At 41.9% G+C, this 25,343-nt stretch overlaps 1 protein-coding gene across 1 annotated transcript in view; it reads left to right on the forward strand.

Moving 5' to 3' along the window:
• Positions 1-1,781: 1,781 nt before the first annotated feature.
• PCSK2 (proprotein convertase subtilisin/kexin type 2) overlaps positions 1,782-25,343 on the forward strand; it is an 85,490-nt gene continuing 61,928 nt past the window's right edge. The window contains exons 1-2 of the mRNA XM_009282565.1: positions 1,782-1,868; positions 3,822-3,926. Coding sequence (XP_009280840.1) covers positions 1,782-1,868; positions 3,822-3,926 — 192 coding nt within the window. The remainder of the gene's footprint in view (positions 1,869-3,821; positions 3,927-25,343) is intronic.

Genomic DNA, 25,343 nt, shown 5'->3' on the forward strand with positions numbered 1-25,343 from the left:
ACCTGGAGGAGCAGTAGTCTGAGAACAGCCATGATACCTCAGAGTCAGAGGTATCGGTGCTAAAATTGTGCATGATACAAAGTGTTTCCTGCTTGCTTCTACACCAAACGGTACATCCTAGCCATTTTGCTTTCTAGATAAGCCTTTTCCATTTAAAGAGTTTTTCTTTCCTCCATTTAGTTGAACACTGAATTTTTAGAAGTTATTTTCTGGTCCACATCCGTTTCAGGAAGGAGGTTAAACAGGATTTCATCTTTACTTTAGATAGTATTGTTAATAACCACAAGGAGGCTGCAAATCTGAAGAAAAGGAGGAGACAGTGGATATATAAGGTTTCGCTCTACTTGCTGTGTTGTATCTGTGATTCTGGTTTTGTTTGTGTGTATTTTTCCCCAGTAATTTTATACAAAGACTGCAAGTAACGAAGTGCCTGTAATTCCCGAGATTCTCAGCGTCCTACTTGGTATTGGACCATATTTATACATCAAGGCAATAGTAGACCCTGTTCTAACTCTAGATATTCCTCCTCACTTGAATATTCAAGTGCTTTCCAGTAATTAGTTATCTTACATAATTGCTAATTTTTCTCTGAGGGTAGGAAGCTTTGCTTCTGTCTTACAGAAAGAACCTGAGCCACCAGGCTGAGTGCATTATTCCTCTGTGTTACATGCACAGCCTGCTGCTGCTGAAACAGGAATTTCACTCAAATAAGATTAGAGCTTTACAATGAGTATCTTACAGAATAGCTACTGCTAATGACACTTTGGAGTTTTTTGCGTACAGGAGCCCTTCTGCTTTCATTTCACTTCATTACATGCACTGCTCATTTTGCTATTGGCTATTTTGCTCTAGCTCCAAATCAGAGTAGACCTCCTGGAGAAGCTAATAGTGGGAATGTAAACCCAGCTGGGAGCGACCTGCATCCTGCCGTTTGGTCGCTGCAGAGGAGTTACTGACTCAGTAGGAGGAGTTGATCAAAACCGGAGCACTTCAGTGCTTGCTTGTGGTATTCAAAGATCTCAATGCAAAATCCTTATCAAAGCGTGTGACATTTTAGGCCCTTTGCTGGCATCTCACTTCTCCTGTGTGTATGTTCATTAATTTTAAGGATTTACTGAAGAGTTTAGATTCTTCCTGCAAATTGCTTGGTTTCTGCTATTAATTAGTCACAATCCATGGTGTTTCATCATGTCACATTTCAGGTATTGCCTCACTTAGCTGCCTTCCTATCTGTCCCCTCCTATTTCACTGAACGAGTGTGAAAACCATGCGAGCTGTAAGATATTTGAGTTCCTCAAAGATTACTCCAATATCTGTGGAAAGAGCGGAATAGTCTGAGTCGAACTTATTCATGATTTTGTCCATAAATCTGGTCATTGTCGTACTGACAGTAATTGCTTTTGCTTATGGTCAGACTTGAAGACACTGGCTTTAAAAGTTTACTATACAATATATTGCTTCATTCTAAGTGGCACTTAGAAACTAACCCTACACGGAAAACGAACAGTGAATACGTGTTATGTATTTCTAGATATCTTCAGAATTGCCAAGAATCTTCCTTAATGGAAGAACATCAAGATCAATATTTGACTGGAATTGATTTGAATGGTTGATACTGAGATAAAAAGAAGGAAAATACCCTGATTTCACTGAGGGAATTAGAGGGGTAATTGGACTACAGCTTGTGATAGATGGTAACAGCACGGTGAGATGGGTTTCAAGCTGTAACTGATCTGGCTATTTAGATTTTTTCCCTGCATATTTTTGAGGTGTAGAGTAATATGTCCGACAAGAGGGAAGAGCTGTTTCCTGGACAGTCAGATCTGTTGCCAAACTCTGGATTATGGAAATACCTTACTATCCAGTTGGTAAAGATGACAGGGTTAGACTTTTTAAACATAAAACATAAATCTGCTTTTTAAAAAATGACCTAAACCCAGACAGAATTTGAGCCTTAAGAGCTGTGGCTCCGAGGAGGGATGTGAAGCGTAGGAGACTCCTGTGGCCACTGCCATGAGCTTTCGTAGCCTCATTTCTCCTTCTGCTTCAGCTGTTGTGTTCTTCACATGTGTGTGGAGCTGATGCAAAATATTCTGATTATTTGCCCAGAAAAGCTCTCCAGTCAGCCCTGCAAATCAGTTCTAAGGGACCATAATCATTTTGATGAAATCTCTTTAACCTTTTATATACACTTAAAAAGAGGTCGTCTTATCAGAACAGAATGCTTTATTTTTTTAAAAAGTTACTTTGCATTTATATATTATGTATCATACACAATGGGATTTTAAAAGTGAAAATGAACTGCTTTGATTTCATTAATATTAAATGTTTCAATTAACATAAAAAAGGACTTTATAGAAAAAAACCCAAAAACCTCACATGCTCATCTTTGGAATGTGACCAAATTTTAAACTTTCAGAATTCACTGTGAATCTTCCATTCCCACACCACTCCACATGTATGTCAAAATATATTTGCAGAACTGCACCAGGTATAGTGATAGATTTAATGAAACAGGAGATAATTTCATGGAAGGAAAATTTTTGAACTGTATATACCTGTATACAGGAACAGAACCTGTTTTACGGCAGCAAGATCCTGCTACCCTTATTCAACCCAGGTTTTCACAATGAATATTCTATCTAGACATCAGTCTCAGTTTTTTCAGTAAAGAACTTTGAACTCCTGCTAAGAGGTTTACGTTATCATGAAGTACAGATAATAAAAAGGAGAGGAACAGGGCTGTCGTGGCTGTTCTGGAATGTCTCTTCTAAGTAGTTATTTTACATGCAGGGTAGTCTAACCTTTGTAGTTGAAATGTTCACAGCATTAACATATAACTTCCCAGCAAGAGCCAACTTTTTTTTTTCAACTCTTAGAAAGAGAAGCTTAGTTTAAAAATACGCAGTTACTTGCTTAGGTTTAAACATTCAACCGGAATCTCCCTATTAAGTTGGAATGGGGAAAAAGCTGTAGAACTTGAGATGCAAATGAAGCTCTCTAATTGACTGCTCGAGGTGGGATGCTGTTCTCCTAACACCATATCTTTTAGCCTTCTCCAAGTCAAGTGTCTGCTAGCCTTCCAGTCGCTCTCTGCCAGTCCTGCAGAGAGAGATGCATTTAATAACAGACACGCGTCTTCCTTCCCTGGCACCTGCCTTAGGTGGGGCTGGAAAGCCTTCGGGAGGTGTTTGCTTGCTGCCTAAATGTCTCAGAAAGTAAAGCTGTACAAGACTGTTCCTACCCAGACACTGTGAGCTGTCTGTTTTCTTAATATTCTTCTGATGTTCCATTTCTTGGTGTTCATAAGAAATTCCAAATACCGTATTTTTCAGAGAGTGGAAATCACTCTGCTTTCTGCCTTACTGCTTACGGCATCGGCTCGAGTGCATTATAACGGCTCAGAAAAGCACTTGTGTAACGCCTTATTGCTGAAGGACAGTTTGTGGTAGTTTCAAATCATTTGCAGTTCATTTTGTTCTTTTATTCTGGCTTTTTCAGGAAGTAGGAAATAATCTTGATGTGATTTGGGAAGCCCTTCAGAAATTGGCACTATTGACCTTAAACATAAGGTGAAAATTGTAGCAAGTGTATACAAGTGAAGTTACGTGTTGTAAACCTGTAGCAAATAACTGTAATGCTGCTGGGCACACTTTTCAAAAGTAACAGAAGTGACGTTCTCAAGAGCGATTTGGGCCCTTTGGCATAACGCTTCATGAGTCTTGTTGTAGATTCCTGAGTCACTTCACAGGTAAAAGTTTTCCATATCATCCTTATCAGTACCCAACAGCTCCATGTTTTTTTCTCTCTCTCTTCCTCAGCTCCCCTTTTTAGATAGCGGATACTTCTTTTATCACAATGGCATTGCCAAGGCCAGGAGAAGACGCAGTCTTCAACACAAGCTTCATCTGGAAAAGGATTCCAGGGTAAGTGTTTCGTCATTATGTGCACCTATCATGTTTTCTTTGTGACACAGACTATTTTTTATGAGATCAGGGTGATGATCAAATCTATGGTTATGTTTTTTTCCCCATGCTTGTCTCAAGCTTGGTGACCGCTGTATGCACGCACCTCCCAAACAGCCTCAGCTTTTATTTTTATTTCACTACTACAAATACTCTTACATTCTCTGAGATGTATCCTCTCTCCAGTAAGACTCAGCGATGCCGTAGTCTCCAGGACATCTCAGTGCACTCTGTTTCTCTACTGTGGGGAGGGGCCGTCCAGGGTACATCCCACAGTTGTCCCCCTGACACATCCTGCTAGTCCGTGGGTCATCCAGCCCAGAATACCTTGTGGTGTGAATGGTGGCATTTTCTCTGCGGTCACACTGGGACTTTTTCTCAGGGAATGGTGTACACCCCAGATGCTAAGAGAGTGTGTGCTGTCAAACCTCAGTATTTGTTTTAGAGGCTCTTGCTCGCAGTCTGCAAATGGTGTGCTCAGTTTTCAGAAGCATAAACCACTCAGGAGGGAAAGGCCCCTTTTGTAGAAGGCTATGAGCTGGCACTAGCAAATCCTGTTTTCTTCAGAGTTCTTACACCAGTATAATACTGGGCTGGAGTGGGGCCAGGTAGCACAAAAAGTGTATTTACTGCCTAAAGAAAGTAGATAAGCCTGAGGAATGATATCATGCCACCAAATAGATTATTTTTTAATCCTTCAGTAGGCTTTAAACTCTCTGCACTGTGAGCAAAAAAGGGGGGGAACAATTTTACTCCAGGCAGAATTTTATTGCCGGATATTATATGGTATTGGAACACCTATGAAAATGAAAAACTGAGTAGGAAGAAAAGAAAAATAGGTTAAATAAGATCACAATTGTTGTTGTGACACCAGAGCAACCAAGGTCTGATGAATTCCCAGCTTAGTTTTCCCACTTCTGCAGAAATTTCAAGTGGTTCTGGGCCCAGGTCCCACTGGGATGCACATGGCTGTTCACTCCTGTGGCTGGGAACCATGTGAGTGGACCGCACAGGTTCCAGGTGCTGCCTGCCCCCATCACTTCATCCTCATATGCTGAGAGCTGAGTGCTGGCAGGTTCTCTGGGGCTTCTGCTGGTCTTCCAGTGCTCTAAGGTACCTTTTCCTGGCCCCCTTCTCTAAAGCTGGTACCAGATACAGATGAGGGGCTATGAGGAAGAGACTCATTCAACCTGCCTTGAATAGAAATTCTCAGGCTTCCCTCATTTTGTTTATCAAGCAGGGATCAGAAAGTAAACTGTTCAGAAATCATCTACAATTAGTGGATACTAAGCAGATGTCCTGAGAGAGGTGTCTTTCATTTCCCTGAACCACCCAATCTTGTTAAAAGCCATTTCAGAAAAAGCATACAACTAAGTGAGTACATTGCAAACTAGTGACTGAGTACAGTTATTGTGCAGGTGACTCTGTACTGGAAATAAACATTTCTGTAAGCCTCTGAAAATTTTACAAATATCTGTGATATTTATATGAATCCACCAATTCTCATTGGAGCCTCAGTATTACGTGGCTGAGCACTCCCATACTAATTCCAGACTGGCGCTTGCATTGACTACCTCTAGACTAAGTGTCTGCAGTACTATTAAGAACAGCTTAAATGAATCTACCTTCTCGTTCAGAGATGTTCTCTTTTGCAGTCATCTGATATTTGCGGTCTCTAGACTCTTAGTTGGCTTCTGTCATGTGCAATGAAATCTCACTTTTGCTGTTAATCTCCACTTCTTCCTGGTGCTGCATACCAATGGCTTGGCTCTCCTTGGCTCCCTCCTTTGATCTCAGGGAATAAAGCCCTGTATTTAAATAACTAAGAATATCTCCCACATGAGGAAAAGGTTGATCCTGGGTGTATCCTGACCTTGTGGGTTACACTGGGGGCTGGAAGCAACATTTCATTTCCACATGTAACATGACATTTTCTCATCTAGCCCTCCTACTTACTCTGTCCTGCTGGATAGTCCTTGATCTCTTATGATACCATATAGGTCGTTTGGTTTTTGTAATACAGTTTGAGAGCAATTAAAATCATTACTCTTATTTCCCTTCTCCCTTTTATACGTGGAGTTTGGAGAAGTCATTAAAATTCCTGTCATATTTGCATATAAGTGGAAACATGAGTTGTGTTGACAGTACTTAATTTCAAACTCAAAATAATTTCTAAATTCAATGGCAGCTTTCTAGACCATTTACATTCAATTTTACTTAGCAACAGATGTCAGCACTGTCATGGTTAATATGTTAACGCATGAAGCCAAGAATAAAATGTTCCTGTTGTCAGGCTAGCCAGGAAGCAAACCTCCACCACAGGGCCTTAGAAATCTCTCAGGAACCATTATGGTAAATGCTGTAGTTGCTTAGCCCTACCCACATGTTGTGAGAAAGTGGGCTGCAGTTATTCTGTATACTTTTCACTTTCAAGGAGATTACAATTCCTAGCTAATTTTAATTATTAGTTGAAAAACAGCACAGATGTTCACTCAATTAATTAATGTTCTTTAATCAAGTAAGTCCCTTGAGGAACCATGTCAGTTTTTCAAGAGTCCGGGGAGATAGATGGCAGAGCACTATGCAAACAGGTTACTGCATCATTTTCATGCTCTGCATGTCTTTTAAAATGCTTGAAAAAGCTTTGTTGTGTAAAATTTACTGTATGTTTTTACCAAAATAATTTGGAGATACGCTAAACATATACAGCGGTTGTGTGATAAATATCATCGCTGTCAAGGGGATGGGAATGGAACATTATTAAGATGCCTTCATAGAGATCCAGCAAAACTGAATCTTTGTTCTGAGGAACAGCCTCAAAGACAATGGATTTGACATTATTTAACGCATTAGTGTTGCTGAAGCCTGAAGCAGTACTGGCAGCAGGTGAAGGCATATGTAATAGTGTCATATAGTGTGTTGTGCTATTGAACTGTTCAAGAAATAAGTGCAGGCGCATGAAGCACCGTGGCTTTTGCTGTCAGTACAGTCCTCTCAGGGATCCTCACTGTCAGGATGGCAAATGCCACAGTGAATTGAACTACTTCAAATGGAGATTTTTTAGTTATTTAAATTACATTCTCTGAGCTACAGAGAACCTTCCAGGAGAGGTTTACTCAGAAACAACTCTTTTGCCTCAGTTGCAAATTTCCGTGATTTCCGGGTGCACTTGTATTTTGTTATTTTACTATATGTACCTTTGGTGGCAAATAGATTTTGGGCGGAAAAAACGTCCCTTTAACGTTTTTACGTGTTAAAGCTGGAATTTTTAATGAGATAAGACATAGCAGCAAGATATCCAGCATTCTCCATGCGAAATTGCATTTTCATCTGCCTTTATCTGTTAATTGTTTCAGCTGAAATTTCTCAGACCAAAAGGTCAGCCATTAGGCTTGGTTTGCCTTGGGAAACTTCACTTAAGTAGCTGCTGTATTTTGCCCTGGAGCTGCAGGCAGGGAGGCAGTCCTTACCATGACCCATGGGCGCAGGCAGCTGGGCGGAGGAAACAGCAAGGTGACAGCAGGGGGCAAGGGCCCCAAGTGACATAAAGCCAATGAGGAGTCTGACTAGGCGGGGACCAGACATCAGTGTGAAGGTGAGGAGAGAATAAGTGGGACAGGCTGGAACAAGAGCCCAGAGTCAGAAAAAAGGTTGAATGATTTGGGCATGGAGCCAGCCCATGAGCTGAGGAGCACAGGGGTAGACTGGAGAGACTGGAAACAGGGTGTCCACATTGACAGGAAAGCATGCTGCCTCCTGAGCGCAGGTCACAATGCAACCTCAGAGCTCGGTGACCTTTTCCAAGGGAGACTTGCTTGCGAGCAAGTGGAAATACAGCTTCTGTAGGAGCAAACTTTGTTTTTAATTATGAGGAGCAGTGGTATGTTTCATCAACGTGATTGCTCTGGAAAAGTAAATCAGAAATACGGAGATACTTCATAATGTCTTGTTTGTTAGGTTTCCTGTTTCTGAAAGTACAGCAGAGGCAGGATGGGAAGCGGAGACCTTTCCTGCTCCACCATAGCTAAAAGAAAACCATGGGATTTGCTTCATTTTGATTTTCAAAACTGACTCAGATTCTGGCCTCCTATGGAGAGACTCAGCTGTATCATTAATAAATGTTTTGAAAAGTGGCCACATAAGTAAAAGGAAAGAAAAAATGGACGGTCAGAGCAATGCTTTTGTATTTTTGCTGTTGTTGCGTGTTTTCTGTTAGTAAATAGCCTTCCACTGAAGAAGCAAGAGTTGAAACACAGTTTGTTCTCTCGAAGATTATTTTGCTTTCTTTCAAGTTTTAGATAAAACCATTTTCCTCCCACACAGTCTCTCCTGTCAGACAGCTGCCAAGATTAATCCCACTCAAGAAAGAGGCTTTAATATACAGAGAAGAGCTGAGTCCCATTACTGATATCTATATGCGAGTGTATCTGTGTTGGTGTTGGGGGAATAAATATATATGTGCGGAGGGGGGGAGGTGAAATGAAAATCTTCCACTGAGAGTGAGTGAGTTTGGCACTTAGATGATGACTTCTTTGGAAATAAACACCCCAGTGATGGCAATTGTTATGTTGTGGAAAGGGATTAGGAAGGGAGACTTAGCTGATACCCGTGCTGGTGCAAGAGTCTGGGGAGGGCAGATGCGTAGCTTCTTCAAGGCATAGTCTCTAGGTGCCCAGGGTTAACGGTACTCCCAAACTGCTTGTGTCATGGGACAAGGGAAGAAAAGGGGGCTGTAAATGCAGAGGATCTAAGCTTTTAATTAAATAAATCAAAATCTTCAATATCCTTCCTTGCCTCAGATCCTTCCCATGCCCCTTTAACATGACCAGCTTGTGGTCAGACTGTTGCAACCTGTGAAGGCAGAAGTGTCCTGTGATGCCAGGTAGGGGATTCCCAAGTGCTGCCAGAGCTGGATATTTCATCCACGGTCACCTTTAACAGGGGGAAAGAGGGCTGGCAGCTTGGGAAGAGCACCGCTGCTTAACAAGCAGCAGCCCTTAGCAATGGCAGTGTAATGTAAGTCAACTTTCAGTGCCCTTTCTGGCGGTGTTAATGACAGGCTTGAGATGGGTTAAAGATGGAGCCTTTTGCCTCACTCCCCTAGATGCCAGCACAGATCTTCCCCTTTGCAAACATGAAAATCTTCCTGATAAGATCAGGAGAACCTGGTTTTCCTCAGTTCTCCTGCAAGTGTAGAGTGCAGTGACCTGAGGATGCAAGGGGTAGGAGCCATTGTAGCTTTCCTTGCAGATTTGGTCAGATCTCTGTAATTGCTGTGGAGGTGTAACCTGTTTCTTCAGCCTTCTGGTACTGGAGACACGCAATTCTGTCCCTGGAATGTAGCAATAAGAGCATCTTAGAGTTATTTTTATTAAAATGACTATATTTCACATCTTTGCTCCTGCTCCATGCCCACATCTTGATTTCCCAGCTTCTTGGCCAGTAGCAGTGACTCTTCAATCCCTGATAAGTTTCTGATCAAACTTTGGAAGGTATCCTAAGATGCTTCCTTCCTCTAAGAAGAAAGCTGGCTTGCTGCCGAAAGCAAAGGGGCAGCAATACCAAAATCCATCCCGTAGGAAAGAGCCAGCGCTTGACCTGTGCACTGTTGTAATCCTGCTGTCGACTCCCTTTGCAGGTAGAGGGATTAATTTCTGTGCAGTTCACCACAGCAGTGACCCCGGATCTATACAAAACTTTCAGCCTCTGTGGGGATAAACGTTATATAAAGTGAATGTAATGCCCAAGACTTGCTATCCTGTCTCAAATCCTGGGGGAAAGCTTCAGGTCCCCCGTCCAGTTTTCTGTCATGGAGGGAGGTATGGATGTGTGTGGTAGGATAGAGAGGCAGGAGAAAATGGCAGAATAAAAAGCTCTTCATGTTTTCAGCTCTTTTATGTAAATTCATGCTGCAGATGGTAGAGGTGACAGACTTCCCAGTGAAGTCTATTTAGCATTTTGCCCTGATATATGCTATCATGGGGCTGACATGCTGGTAGGATTATGCCCAGGAAAAGTTTGGAGCTGCCATCAATTTTATGAGACTATAGGGCAGCATTACACGAGCATCAGTGTTATCCTTTTGGAAGGAAATGGAACATTAAGTAATAAAAGCTCGGTTTAAATAGCTGTAATAAATATTGAACAGCCAACGAAAACTCATTAGAGGAAATGTCTTCTTTCCAATGCTGAAAAAACCCCAGCCACCCTCAAACCTACACACTGTTGGTTGAAGCTGTATTGCCAGCTTGTTCACCAAACAAGAGCTGAAGACATTTTTGTCATCAATCATCCTGACAAAATGAAGCATATTGTGCAGAAAACAGGCAGTGTCTTCCACGAATGGATCCCTGGTTTATCTGTTTCTGGCGTAAGTTGTCTTATGCTTTATGCAGTCTATTTGAGGAAGGGGTTCCAGGAGTTTGTTCCGGTTCACAGAGGGAGGCCTGTTCTTGTATTAATAACTTCTTCAAATTGATATAATCTTGAACTATGTGTGTTTTGCTTTCCCATACAGCTCAGGGCCCTTTTTGAAGATTTTGTATTTCTAATTCATAATGAAGCCAGTTGGCAAGCATTGTTAAGAAGAAACCTGATTTTCTTGAGGAAACTCTAGTCAGCTGTATGTATTAGATCATCTGATAATTGATCTGGTGTATGTCTTATTGCTGAGAGAATTTAACACTTAAATGAAGCATTTTGCTTTAATGATATTTAGACCCTTTGCAGATGTTGGTGGATGGTTATTTAAATGTACAGGTTCATGAGTGGGGTTACCTGAGAAGATGAAAAGGAAGAAGCAGCAGAGATTACAGCACAGTGTTAAAAAAAAGTCAGATGCAGTTAGAGTCAGTTCATGGGAAGGTGGAATTCAACCAGCACTTCAGATGTGGAAAGAGAAAGGGTCATACAGCCAGTAGGACAAAGATAAGTAATTGTAGGAAATATGCTACATGTGTTGTATGATCTTTGTCATTCCAAACAAGAAATTAACAGGGCTGCAAAGAGGAGATTTAGGTGTCTGATAAGTGAGGAAAAAAAGTTTTCCCACTACTTTGCCCCTCTTGCACTGGTGACAGAAGTGAGGGGGTACTGCTGTGCTTCCGGAGTGCGGAGGATAAACTAGTCTTTAGGCCATGAAGTTGTTTGTGTCAGTGATAATGTCAAGAGAAAGATGTTGGAAATTCAGTGAAGTAACAAGTTTGGTTCACGACTCTACTATACATAGTATAGTAGCCTGGCTATTGTCACTGCAAATAACGATTGCTAAATTCCCTGTGATTGCTTTTCAAAAACGGAATCTGAGGGATTCCTATTTCTTGTTGTCCAAGGCCTTTGTAGACTCTATATGTGCACAACAAGGGTTGATGGAAATAAACTGCTCACAGAAAGCCCTGTTCAGCGAAGTTTTGCATAGTTGACCAACAGTGACTTCAACTGTAAAGCATTTATCTGCTCTTTAATTGAGATATCACAATTACTGCATAGGAATCAGTTTCTATAGTAAGAATAAAAAGAACTCTCTCTTTCGGATAGAAAAAATGATGAGGCCTAGAGTCACTCGGATACTTAAGCTGTCACTTAGGTTGACGCAGTAGTCCCCTTCACTGCAGAGTGAGTATGTTAAGCATACTCACTGAAGAATTTCCCAGTTTCCAAGTTTGAATTCCTGATGTTAAGTGCAGCATTGCTGGCTTGTATTTGGGCTGTGTATTGTATTTGTGATGTGCAATACAGTTCTAATGTGAAATATCACAACGCTATTCGGTATGGAAAATTAAATATTTCAAACAATTTGCTGCTGGAGCAAATGCACTTATATCCATCACGATGTAAAAGCGAAGCTGAATTGATCTATTATTTCTATTTGTAACTAGAAAAACAGCTACAAAGAGAAAAAAACCTGGTCTATCAACATCAGCATTCAAGAATATTGGAAATCTTGTATAGTTATATTATATGAAAAAGCACCATTAGCTGCACATAATAAAACAGACTATCAAAATGACATCAGGCTTAAAACATACCTGTGTCTTTTATGGAATTAGTGTATAACTAAAATTACAGGGTAAGCAAAAACTATTTCTATTAGAAAAATATAAATGAACGTACTGCAAGATAATAGACTGATAAGTGAAGGCGATGCTGTGCAGATTCATGTGGAATTTTCCAAAAATAAAATTACTGATGCACTGCAGTCCTGGTGCCGTCGGGAGCTGTGGAGGCCGTGTGGTCAGTGGTTTTAAGACAAGGGTAGGCAGTGATCATAACTGACTCCAGTGTGGCTGATTCCTCCCTGGACCCTGGGATGGTTCAGATGACCTCTTGAAGTTACTTCCAGTCACGTATTATATCATTTTCATATTGCTGAACACGATACATGGGGCAAGGTGCGGTAAGGCAGTAAAATGAGCTTTATTCCTCAAAAATACTTGTAACCGCGTGGAAGTTCAGTAATTTTTCAATAACCTGTTGAGACAGCTGACCACATTCAGCCTCCGCTTTGCTGCCTGTAAATTGCTGAACTGGCATTAGTTAAGTTTCTGCTTTATTGTTGAGGTCTGTTCTCTTGACTGCAGCATCGCTCCCCAGTCTCCTTCTGCTTTTTCCTGTCTCCCTCTTGTTTCCTGCCTGATGAATAGAGTCTCTGTTTGTGGAGCAGGCCTTGCCTTTGTCTGTGCAATTTCCAGCCTTGAATCTTCAGTGGGTTCTGTTTAATATTATAATACAAGCAGTGGCAGTGGTGAGAATATATGGTTTTAGGGTTTTTTGTTAGTAGGGTGTTGAGAAGAATGGACAGTGTGAGCCAGTGACTTTGGATTAACATGGACCCTAATGTGCTGCACAAGTTTGCTTTTGTCTGGGACAAGTTTGGTTTGGTTTTGAATAATAAATGCAGTGCTTTGATGTGCTGAGCTAACTCACTGAAGGTCGTGAATATCTTGGCATTCACTGGATCCAGGAATCCACGGACGTAGTGTTGGTGGTAATCACGCCTTTCTTCCTTGGGAAGCTCGAGCCAGCTGCAGCCTGTGTTGGTGAGACGAAGGAAAGCAGCCACTGGTTGGCTTTGCCTTCTCTGGGCTGTCATTGTACCAGCATCTCCTGGCCCCATGTGGTGACCCTTTTCCTTCATCTTGCCAGGGCTCAGTTCAGGACAGCTGGGGTTGACTTGGAAGAGTCAGTCATGGCCTGGGAGCACTTGTGCTTGATGATGGCAAAATATGTGGGGGTTCAGAAGTGCTCTCCCTTCCCAAGTCACCAACATTAGAGCTCCACAGAATCCAGACTGCCACGTGTAAGCCCATCTTCAGGGTTAACTTCACTTTCAGTTTAGAAAGTGTGTGTATTCAGATATACTTTCTTGTTTTCAACACGAGTAAATTGTATGCTAGAAAAACTTCCTCAGGAACAATGCAAGACACTTTGGAGTCTATTTTCTTTTGGCAAATCTCTAAGCCTGACAGAAAATTTGGACACTGGAAAACTGCCTTTGAGTTAAACCCTTTTGAAAGATTGGAAATGTATTGGTTGACATATACTTTGAGAAGAATATAGAATTAGTTAAAATATTGTACCTGATAAAATATGATGCCCATGTATTTTAGACTGTGACATGGTAGATTTAGAATGAAACGAGATTTATAACAGTTTATTTCTATTCTTTCTTGACTTCAGAAAATCAGCTGTTAAAACAGTGGCTGGGTTTCTTGTGTGTAGAGTTAGATGACCAGAACCATTTACTATATATGCCATTGGCAATAAGTACAAGGCAGTGCAGCTAAAGATGTACAGTTAAATCAATAACAACATGACTGGAACATTTTTTGGTGTAGTTTTCTGGGGTATCTGAGCATGCTGTGCCAGGGCTTGCGTCACAGGGATGTGACGTTAAACACCCCCCCCCCCCCTTCCTACTAAGAGACTCAAGCTAAAAGAATTGATATAATGACATATGTTACTATATCACACAATAAATGTATTATGTAGTGCATCCACTCATGCCATTTAACATACTTTACTGTTGTTTAAAATTTGATGAGTGTTTTCTTTGTGAACAGCATTTTGGTCTATTGGTTTATTGCAATCTGTTCCAAACCACTGTTGCTACAAGCATTGTGTGTTTCCAGATCTTCAAAGTGTGTATGCAATATCTTAAGTATAATATTAAATTTTTTTGCCACCAACTCAACAGCCCAGAAGCCAACAAGGAGTTATAAATATATCTGTGAAATCATTGCTTGTGTGCATGATGCGTTCCATGAATACAAAAAAGGGTTTACAAAGGTCAGAGAAAGTTGATTGCAGTATTTAGAGATACAATGGAAATGAATTAAAGGTATAGATTTAAATTGTTTCTGAATGGTTTTCTGCAGTAATTATTTGATGCTGCATTGGAACATGGCTTTTCAGCAAAATGGGTAAATCTAACAACTGAGAATAGCCAATAGTAATTAAAATGCTAATACGTATGTCATGGGTTGGTGAAGTTGAATAATGCAACTTGGCCTTGTAAACTTCCATACTGAGGGGGAGAACAGGACTGGGTAGAATAAAACGTTGTGGAAAGACTAAGAAATACCGTAACATCTCCATGTTACATATTTTTTCCTAATTAGTTGTATAATATCAGCTCCATATTATCATAAATGTACTCTGGTCAATATTACAACTTTGCTTGTATGAAGTGATAGCTGAATGGCCACACTTCTGTGAAGATGCTGCTTTATGTTTTATATTGATAGCTATCCACTGTCTGAGTGCTGAGAAGAAATGTGCTCTTACTATGTGTACAGACTTAACATTTCATAAATGTAAATAGTCGGTCTCCATTCATTTCATCTTTATTGATTCCAAGCATTATTCTCTCATACAGAGGAATACACAGTAAGGGATCCATGAGCCTTGCAAATGTGAAGTCTTCACAGAAGAACCAGAGTTGCCAGATCTAGTTATTATTTTTAGACTCCTGGTCTCACAGCAGTATCACTAAGCTGATTACTGCTGGGCTCTAGCTTATGTAACACTGCAGTGCTATGCTGAGCTGGTTCTCTTCTTCCTCACCACCTCTGCACACTCTCTCCTATTCCTTTTCTTTGGAGGAAGTCCAGATGCATTGGTTGTATCCTCATCAAGAACCTGAAAAATAAAATAAGCCACTGGGGCAAGGAGATGCCCTGTGTTTTGTCTTGGAGTCTGAGGCTGAGTGATTGATTACATTTGTTCCCATCTAACTTGGCTTTGTCATCTGGCAAATAAGATAAACTCAATCCTGAGCCTGTCTTCTATGTTAGGCCACTGATTTCCCTGGTGCTCAGCCAGCCTTCCCCTTCAGCACTTCTGGATGTGCCTGTACTCGGCACTGGTGAGGCCGCACCTTGAATACTGTGTTCAGTTTTGGGCCCCTCACTACAAGAAGGACGTCGAGGTGCTGGAGCGTGTCCAGAGAAGGGCAACGAGGCTGGTGAGGGGTCTGGAGAACAAGTCTTATGAGGAGCGGCTGAGGGAACTGGGGTTGTTTAGCCTGGAGAAAAGGAGGCTGAGGGGAGACCTTATTGCGCTCTACAACTACCTGAAAGGAGGTTGTAGCGAGGTGGGTGTCGGTCTCTTCTCCCAAGTAACAAGCGATAGGACGAGAGGAAATGGCCTGAAGTTGCGCCAGGGGAGGTTTAGATTGGACATGAGGAAAAATGTCTTTACTGAAAGAGTGGTTAAACATTGGAACAGGCTGCCCAGGGCAGTGGTTGAGTCCCCATCCCTGGAGGTATTTAAAAGACGAGTAGATGCGGCACTTAGGGACAGGGTTTAATGGTGGTGTTGGGTTAATGGTTGGACTCAATGATCTTAGAAGTCTTTTCCCAACCTTAATGATTCCATGGATCACTGGATCACTTTTGTTCTAGGTGTGGTTCCACTGATGTCAGTGCTATTATGCCTGGAGACATTTTCTCTCTGGCTGGCAGCTGCTCTCCTGGCCCCTCTGCTCTTTGGAGAAGCCACATTCTAGTCAGTGTCTGCAGAGTGTCTTAAAAATGTGAGATACCTTTTATAAACCTTATAGGTACCATTATAACTGCTGTTTTTTCCAACTCAGAACAATCTGAACTCTTCTTGTAATAGCCTGCCTCACGCATTTTATGGATCTGATACCATGGGGCAACAAGCAATCTCTGGCAGAGTTTGGACAAAAATGCTGATTCTCTTATCTTCTCTTATGTCTTATGAGGAGCGGCTGAGGGAACTGGGGTTGTTTAGCCTGGAGAAAAGGAGGCTGAGGGGAGACCTCATCGCTCTCTACAACTCCCTGAAAGGAGGTTGTAGCGAGGTGGGTGTCGGTCCCTTCTCCCAAGTAACAAGCAATAGGACGAGAGGAAATGGCCTCAAGTTGCGCCAGGGGAGGTTTAGATTGGATGGACCAGGCTGCCCAGGGAAGTGGTTGAGTCCCCATCCCTGGAGGTATTTAAAAGACGTGTAGATGAGTCGCTTAGGGACATGGTTTAGTGGGCATGGTGGTGTTGGGTTGATGGTTGGACTCGATGATCTTAGAGGTCTTTTCCAACCTCAATGGTTCTATGATTCTTAGGCCGGGAGATACTGACATAATTGAACAGTGCTTGCTTTATTTTCTTTTCTCAGCTGTGATGCTCTCCTGGGAAAACGTTCATTGGAATCCGTTTTATTTGTTTTGGAACATGAGCTTTTCTTGGAATAATTCCCTTGATTGCTATAGGAAGAGGATTTCTGTTTGGACTATTTATTTTCTGAAAAGAGGAAGGGAAACCTCCATGTTAAACTTCTATTTCCTTGTTTCCACATCTAACCATATTCATATCTCATAAATCTCAAGGGTCCTTCCCCAAGTTGTGCAGGGCATGTTATAAGAAAAGCTTATGAAAATTTTTCCATCGGACAATCAACTAACTAAAATTCTTATTTTCCTAATGAAAAAAATTATTTTTAAGACCTCAGCTCATTTTATTTCTGATAGTGCAATCAGAAAGTAACAGAAACAGAATCTACATTTTCATATTTGAAATACTGAATCAGGGCAAAAATATTTTATTGCACCAAATGATTTTATTTAGCAGAAAAACAAGTTTAATTTTGTTTCAACGTTTCTGGTTGGAACCTTTGTAAGATTTTGTTTCATGATCATTTTTGACTGTTTTCTTCAGTTTCATTATTTCTTTCCAAGTGAACATCCTATTTCCAGACATCCATAGGTCTGACTCCAATTTCCACAATGTGAAAAGTATGTTTCATGCAAGGAAAAATAGCTAGTGGGAGACAACCTCTGAAGCAAGCATCTGATTATCGGCCAGGACTACAGCCTTCTCCTGCTCATAGAAATGAGTAACTCGCTCGTCACTTCACTGCTGCTCTTAATTGAATCTAAATGGCCACAAACAAACTTAAAGGCAGCAGTGCCACTGTGAGGGCTAGAGCTTCTCACAGCTGTGCAAACCTCTCGCTCTCTGATGCCTGTTAACTCTAGCAAACCTCCACTGGGTCTTTGCTCCATAGCCATTTTGAAAAATTGAAGCAAAGGGGCTTGGCACAAGCTAACTCTTTCTGTCGCCAATTCACCAAACAATGACAATTTGCTGAACCATCGGCATCAAAAGTTTTTTTTAGTCCTGTTTGGATGTTAGTCTAGGAAGCCATTGTTATCCAAAACTGCCTGAAGAGTTTATCACAAACAAATCCAGGGGAGCTCAACTCACCCTGCCTTTTCTAAAACCATCTAAGGAGGCTGAGATTTCCCTCAGTCAGAGCATACTTAGCGGCTTCTTAAACCCTGTTCTGAGGAGCTAATGGGAGCTGAGTGATGCAGTCCTCCAAAGGAGGAAGCATTTTTACTCATAGGCTATAATTCACTGAAAACCAAAAAAATCCCAGTAGTTAACTTGAGACATACAGAAGGTGAGGTATGAATAACTTTTTTAACTTCCAGGAAGCTAGTTGAAAAAAAACCTGGAAAAGGGGATATAAATGATTGGGTTTGGTTAGTTATCTCTAAGGAAGAAAACTTTTTCTGCAGTGAGCAACTTGCCGTAGTGAAAAAACGGTTTTTGTTTAATTTCAGAGTTGCCATATGCAGTCTCAGTAGAATTTGGAGTTTAATTATGAAATGTTTTCACTTTCATGTGTCAGTGAGGTTTGGAAGAAAGTTGAGTGTATAAAAGAAATGCAAATTCCAGATTGAGTTTGGAAGGTATGAAAAAGGACATTGCTTTTAGGAGTATGAGTCAAACTGACGTCTGCTGGTGTCCTGCCATTGACTGTGGAATACTGAACATTTTTGCATAGAGAAAGGACGTATTTCCATAAAGACAGCTGTTTACCTGAGAATGTTGTTTGTCAGAAAAATCTACCCATCGTGGTTTTCTTATTAGCACTGTACTTGAGAAGTGTGTGCAAGGTGAATTACCTACCTGACATGCAAACAATGAATAATTCAGTGTAAGCCAGAAGTCAAATAAATCTTCCCAAGTACTTTCTGTCTGCCTACAGAATAGACAACAGTGAGAAAGGGACTGCTTTGGCGATTTAATGCTTGAAGATCTCCCGCTGAAATGATCTGTCTGTCCATCTGAAATAATTTGTGGTCTTTTACAGTATGTAATGAAATAATCTTTAACTACAGATTTCAAAACATGTTTCAATTATGGATTATGCCCATTTCACAAATGCTGGAAATAAATAGAGGGGGGCTTTAAATTTTCCAAAAGGTCACACAGCGAAGCAGAGCAAAAGCAGGAGTAGATTCCAGATGCCCAATCTACTGTTCTGGGAAAAAAAGAAGGAAAAAAAAAAAAGAGGTTGGATTACAGCCATTTGTGGTCTTTACAGCACCTGGGCAATAAGAAAACTGAGATGAGAACAGTGGAGAAAAAATAAAAACGAAGAGATTAGCGCAGATCCTCTGAAGCCCAAAAGACTTAGACAAAGGACAGTAACCTTAAACTGTAATTACTGTTGTAATTTAGTGTTTCCACATGCATGATCTGGAGGCTCAGGGAACATTACTGTGCTAGAGGCTATCTAAGCGTAAAATAACAACAGAATTGTATGGAGGCATTTGTCCCTGGGTATAATCCAGTACTAGCGGTCCTGCCTCTGCTCCTGTCCTTGCTTCCCCGTGGCTTATTCCAGCTTTTCTCAGGACGGCGCTTCCTCGTCCTGGGTAACAGCAGCAGCAGCATATGGAGGAACACATTTACCTCTGTAGCGTTAACAGAAATTTGAGTGAGAGGTTCTTTATGCTCAGGAGACTGTAACCTAAGTAACATTTTTTCATTTACTGTTTCATTCTTTGCTATCCAATGAGCAACTAATTTTTTGCATAAACTACGCACAAGTTATTTGACTGAACATGCTGCAGTTTATACATTTAAAATATATAGGTGCAGCGTTTCCCAGAAGGTAAAATCCAACACCCCCCTGCCTTTGAATTTTCAGATGGAAAGAAGCAGAAAGTCAGGGAATTGTGTGTCTTTGTGCTACTTTAGACCTACTTCAGACTATGCTACTGACCCCAAATGTGTGTTGACCGGCTGGGGAAGGTATGGTTTGTCAGAGAGATGTATCAGTGATTTCTTAGCAATTAGGGTTGCATAGGTGTTGCACGGTTTTTATTATAGTATTTGCTCATGGAGATCGGAGCTCTCTTGGGTCTCTGCAGGTAGGAAGCTGACATTTAGCTCCTTTCAGTTCTCCTGCCCCAACTGCCAGGAGCATCAGTAGAACACCAGGACAAGGCATCTTCTTAGCTCTGATCCCAAAGTGCAGCACTGCCTCCAGGCCGAGGTGCTGTCTTCTTTGAGCACATTACCCTCAGATGGAGATGTGGAATGAAATGATAAATAGCTTTTGTCCCCTTTGTGGGGTGATTTGAAGCCTCTTTTAATATGTTTTGCCTGATTGAAACAGCAGCTACCCAGTTTGACTAGAGGAACTAGTGATTTTGATGAAAGACATGATGAATGGTTTTCGTGAGATTTATGTGGGTTTTTTGTGAAGTCCTGAGTTAAATTGAGAGGGGACATATGAGGGGGGAATAGGAGACAACTTTTCTCAGTTCTGCCTTTATTTTTTGTTGTGAAGGTTGACAACAGGAAAGGGTTTTTTTTTCTTTTCATCCATATTTTCCGTAAGGACCTCAGATAAGTTTTTCACAGACAACACAGTAGCTTTCCAGGACTCTGTTTTTGTAACAGATCTCAAGGGAAGACAAACAAAATAACCATCTGCTTCCTTCATCCCTGACCAAACCATGACCTCAGTTACACGCTTCTGTAAGGTATGAGGAGCTTGTGCTTTCTTCCTCTCTAAACGTTGCCTGCTTTGTGATTTACGATAAAGGGAAGAGAAATTCCTCTGGACAGTTTTCAGCACCTTTAGGCACCTATGGAGGAAGAGGGTACCTGGCTTAAATGGGAGGGAGGAGAAGCATGTGAAGGAACAACACATACCGCAGGTGGGGATCACACTGGGATTTTTGCAGTATTTCTGTGGAATTGGATGCAGGCGCTTATGCTGACCTTCCACAAGGTCCAAGATGGAAATGCTGGAGAGGAGCCACTTATGAGGTGCACCAGCAGCGCACCTACACTAGGAGGTCTCCAGGCCATGTCCATGTGCTGTTGCTACTTGCAGAGCCTAAGCATACTGATTCACCAGGCTCTGCATGCTGCTCTGGCTTCATAGTATGCACCTCCTCTGGGCACCCCTACTTACTCATTCCCCCTCAATACGTCAACGTCTTTTCCTCACCAGTGGGTTCCATATTCTAATTTGGTTACTTCTTTGGAAACAGACATTCTCCCCTGAAGCAAAGAATAATAATTTGTCCTCACAAGCTCAGCCCAGCAAGTTTGAACTTGAGTTCAACTGGAGGGAGGCTTTTAACAGTTTTTTCTTCTCACAGGGATGGTGTTAAACATGAGAGAGATGTTTCTCCAATTTGCAGCAGTGAAAATCTGAAGTAATTTCACTGAAATGAATGGAGTTAGTCTGTATTTACCCTTGGGCAAGAGGAGGTTGCGCTTCTGGAGAATTGAATCTCAGCTAAGAAGCTAATACCGAATGTGCACTGTTGTTCCACTGTGGTGGTTTCACCTGTTTTTCTCGGTGGTATTCCTGCCTCCTCTGTCCTCTTTGTTTGTTCCTCTGACACCATTCCCATTTTTCTTGTTGCAGGGATAGCTGGTGTTGGGATAGGGAATATGATTGCATTTAAAAAAATTGTTTCTAAGCTAGAGCATTTCCCTGATCTCATTTGCAGTTCAGTCCAGGGTGGCATGTGGTAAGATGAAACAAGAGGGAATAACTTAAACTGGTTGGCCCTTCCTGAAAGGGAAGTGAGGAACGATGAGGGGCCCTGCCCAGTAGAGGGGATGGTAATTTTCAGTCCTTTTCAGGGACCTCAGGGTTTTTTTCTATTTTGCAGAATACTGTTGTTACCCTCAGTCTCATAAAATTACATTTTGAGCTAAGACTTTGGCAGTTTCATCCCTTACATAATTCCGCTGTATCTTTGGCAGCGCTTTGTTGTTTGTCATTTTCCTTTTGTGATGGTCATTCGTAGGTACAGCTCACCTCGCTCTTAAAGGAAAGGCCCAGAACAAAGGACATAATCTCTGATTGCGTTGTCAACAGCTTGCCAAGTCCATGATTCTGTCATTCAGCACTGAATGTTTTACACTTCTTCAGACTGCAGTGGCCCAAGACACTGGGACTTTATATCCCAATCTAGGCATCTGTTCAAACTGCCATAAAGTCAATCCTTCTGCTGTAGTAGTTTATTTCCCCAGATCTCCCTTTTGTTATTCTGTGAAGTACTACTAGTCTCAAGCCACTTCTTCAGTGCTTGCTGTAACACAGGTTAACGCTGGCATTTTGGAACTATGAAGAACCCCTAAATGTGTGTGCAGCAGGCACTGTTGGTATTAACCAGAGATTCATCACTTTTCATACCAAAGAAATGTAATTTCATCAAGGAAGCTTTTCTGTTAAATTTTTATTCCTTGGAAACCATAACATGAATTGGGTCTCAAAGTTTGGACACAAAGAGCGATTTCCATAGAATTTGCATGCATCATCTTTGATTGCCTCTTGTGTGAAGCCTGAGCAAATGATTTTCTTCCATGATTTGCTAGACATTTGTCTCAATGGAAATAAACCAGGAAGAGCAAGTAGTATATAATGAGGATAGCAGTTTACAGGAGTGTATGGAAATCTTCAGTGATAAGCAAAAGCATATTTAGGGTTTAGTCTTTCTCAGTCCCTTGAGGTACAGCCTCCTTTCAATGAGTGTGAATAGAGAGGTTCCTATTAATATTGATGCAAATTATGTATGTGCACTGGGAGGAAAATATACTCCGAAGTCTAATTATTTTATGCTAATAACTGAACTGAAAAGATAGTCCCTCATTTCTGGCCAAAAAAGCAGCAATAGTTCAAATAATTTGCTGAAGGATGATCATTTTATCACTTCATTTAAATGAGCCTGTGCTCTGACCCAGTAGGGACAAGGGAAAATTCTGGCACCAAAATCCCTGCTAGTGCACATACAACTCCAATTAATAATGAGTTTTGTAGTCTTTGGGGACCAGTTTTCATTGCTCTAGGCAGTGGATAAATAGAGGGGCCTGTGACAAATCTGAACCACTTGGATGTCCTGGTCCCTTGAAATCAAGGCAGAAACCCCTTTGTTTCTCAGATTTTTGAAAATAATTTTGATTGTGCAGATGGGCTTTGGAGAGAGGCTTGGCCAGCAGCCAGCAGGACAGGCTGCTGGAGAACATGGGCAGGGATGTAAAAAGCCTCTCTGCTAAGGGGGTTGTTGAGAAAACCCTTAAAGGATATTCAGACCACACTTCTGTGCCTTGTACTGCTCTGTCTCCGTGACAAACTAAGGAGAGTTTCAGCTGGGATAAACTCTAAGCGTATTAATACTTGTCTCAGTTTCACAGGTTTTTCCTTCCCTGTTAATTCTCTATGTGCTCTGTTGCGTCGGGGCCGGCTTTGTGCCCCAGCATGGTGTCTCTTCCCCGCTTTGTTGACTCGATCGCTGCTCTGTGTTAGGTCTCCTGCCTACAATATCACACTAGATGTGATCCCTTTGCCAAATCGCTCGTGTCCTCGTGACTTTCTTGTCAAGAAAAGAGCTGTAGACTTTTCCTGGGGTAACATGGGTTCGATATGCTGCTCGAGCCGGGCACTAGGCAGGTCAGGAGTTCAGGGGCAGAAGGGTGGTTTTCTGCCACTTTGTGGCAGCCAGATTCTGGGATGAGGTGGGAAAAGTGCCCTGATGTAGATCTCTCTGCCTTGGCCATGCTCTCTCCCACGGAGCCGGGTACCAGGGAGCTCTGCAACTGCGCTCTCTGCAGGCTCCATGGCAGGAATTGAAGGAGAACATTTGAAGATTAAAAGAAAGGATTCTGACCTTATTGCAGCCTTTCAGTACTTAAAGGGGGCTTATAAAAAAGATGGCGGCAGACTTTTTAGCAGGGCCTGTTGCGACAGGACAAGGGGGAATGGCTTTAAACTAAAGGTGGGTAAATTTAGACTAGATATAAGGAAGAATTTTTTTACGCCGAGGGTGGTGAAGCACTGGAACAGGTTGCCCAGAGAGGTGGTGGATGCCCAATCCCTGGAAACATGCAAGTTCAGGCTGGACGGGGGTCTGAAAAAGCAACCTGATCTAGTTGAAGATGTCCCTGCCCATGGCAGGGGGGTTGGACTAGATGACCTTTAGAGGTCCCTTCCAACCCAAACTATTCTATGATTCTGTGACCTACAGCATGTCATGACAAGGATCAAGGTCAGTCCTTTGGAAGTACTGAATTAAAAACTGATTTGGGTAAGGGACAGAATTACAGGACGTGGACTGTTTCTTTCCTTTTTGTAAACCAATCCCTTATTTCCCGGCTTTTCTTACCTTCTCTCTTGATACAGAAGTTGTTCTGTAGAAACTGTTCTGTTTTGATGCTTCCTCTGTGGCAGACAGCCTGTCCCTGGCAGCTATACGCTGCTAACCCAATGCTGCACAGCAGTGATACGTAAACCTCTGCTGATTTTATTAACATGCTTTGTGACGGGGATCCATAAACCTCTGAATCTAGGAGCTGAAGAAGTGCAATTGCAACCTTTACGGTGTACAGCCCGGTCAATACAAACCATCAGTTGCTTCCTACTGGGCTGGGAAAGGCATGCATGGGAGCAAGCTCCCTTCTCTTTTCTGTCCAGTGTATTTATGGTAAGAGAATAAAGAAGTAGCTGTGCTATAAACAACCACTCTGCTGTTGGGTGCATGAGCAGATACGTGAATGTGAGCAGCAGCATAACTGCGGTTTTCCCTCTGTCATAAGATTGGCTTCTGTTTTGTGTCTGGCTTCTAGTTATGAAATTTCCTGAGAGGAGACATTGTACAGCCCATATAATTCCCACCAGGCAGCACTTTAGGAAGATCAGTGGTTTGCAGTTCTGTATCTCATCTGCACTGAGATAGCAACAGAGCTCTGAAGGCATTAAAAATGGACAAGAAAGGCTCAGTAATATATCACTACCGCTCATGCGAACCTTGAAGTTTAAGTATTCCAGGTTTGAAATATTAGAATAAGCTTGGACTTTTTGGCAGTTGTTGCTGTATCACTCTAGGCAGGCAGCTTTTTAAAAATAGGCTTTGTTTTTTATTAAAGCTAAATGGGCCTTCTGCAGATGTCATTACCACCTGGCTGGGGAGGTGTTGACAGCAGTGGGCAGTAATCAGTGCTAGCAACCTGCTTGCACGGTGCAGTGGGGACCCGAGTCAGAACAGAGACTGCAGGAGATGCCGCAAGAAGAGTAAGTGGCCATTTGTGATGGCCTCCTCTGCCTGCGCAGAGGTGCTCCCTTCCACATTAACTGAAAGAGATGCCTCTTCAGGAGGTATTCTCCCCAAATTCAAACTGCATCATTTGCTCACAGAGCAGAAGAAATAGGGAAAGGAAAAACTGTTTTGAACAATGACAGTGCAGAATAGGTTACAAAAGAGAAGGATTGTATTCTGTAGGGCACTCACGGAGTTGCAGTCAGGAAAAAGAAATCAAAAGGCACTCGTGCCCTTTCTGAACCCAGGTTTGGGAAAGCCTGGATTCTGCACGATGGAGCCAACCTTTTCTTCACTGTCACCCCATGAGACCAGGTTGTGAAGACCCACGGCTAGTTTGAACTAACTTTTAATCCAGACTGTCTTAAATGAATTTAAATCAAGTTGATTTTCAGCTTGGTTCATGCACTGTATGTAGGACAACGGCACTGACACTACTCTGCCTTCCTTCCTTCCTTCCTAGTGCCATGATACTGTTTTTATTCTAGGAAGTTGCTCTTCAG

This window comes from Aptenodytes forsteri, unplaced genomic scaffold (assembly GCF_000699145.1).
Source record: "Aptenodytes forsteri isolate BGI_AS27 unplaced genomic scaffold, ASM69914v1 Scaffold5, whole genome shotgun sequence".
Classification (NCBI taxonomy): domain Eukaryota; kingdom Metazoa; phylum Chordata; class Aves; order Sphenisciformes; family Spheniscidae; genus Aptenodytes; species Aptenodytes forsteri.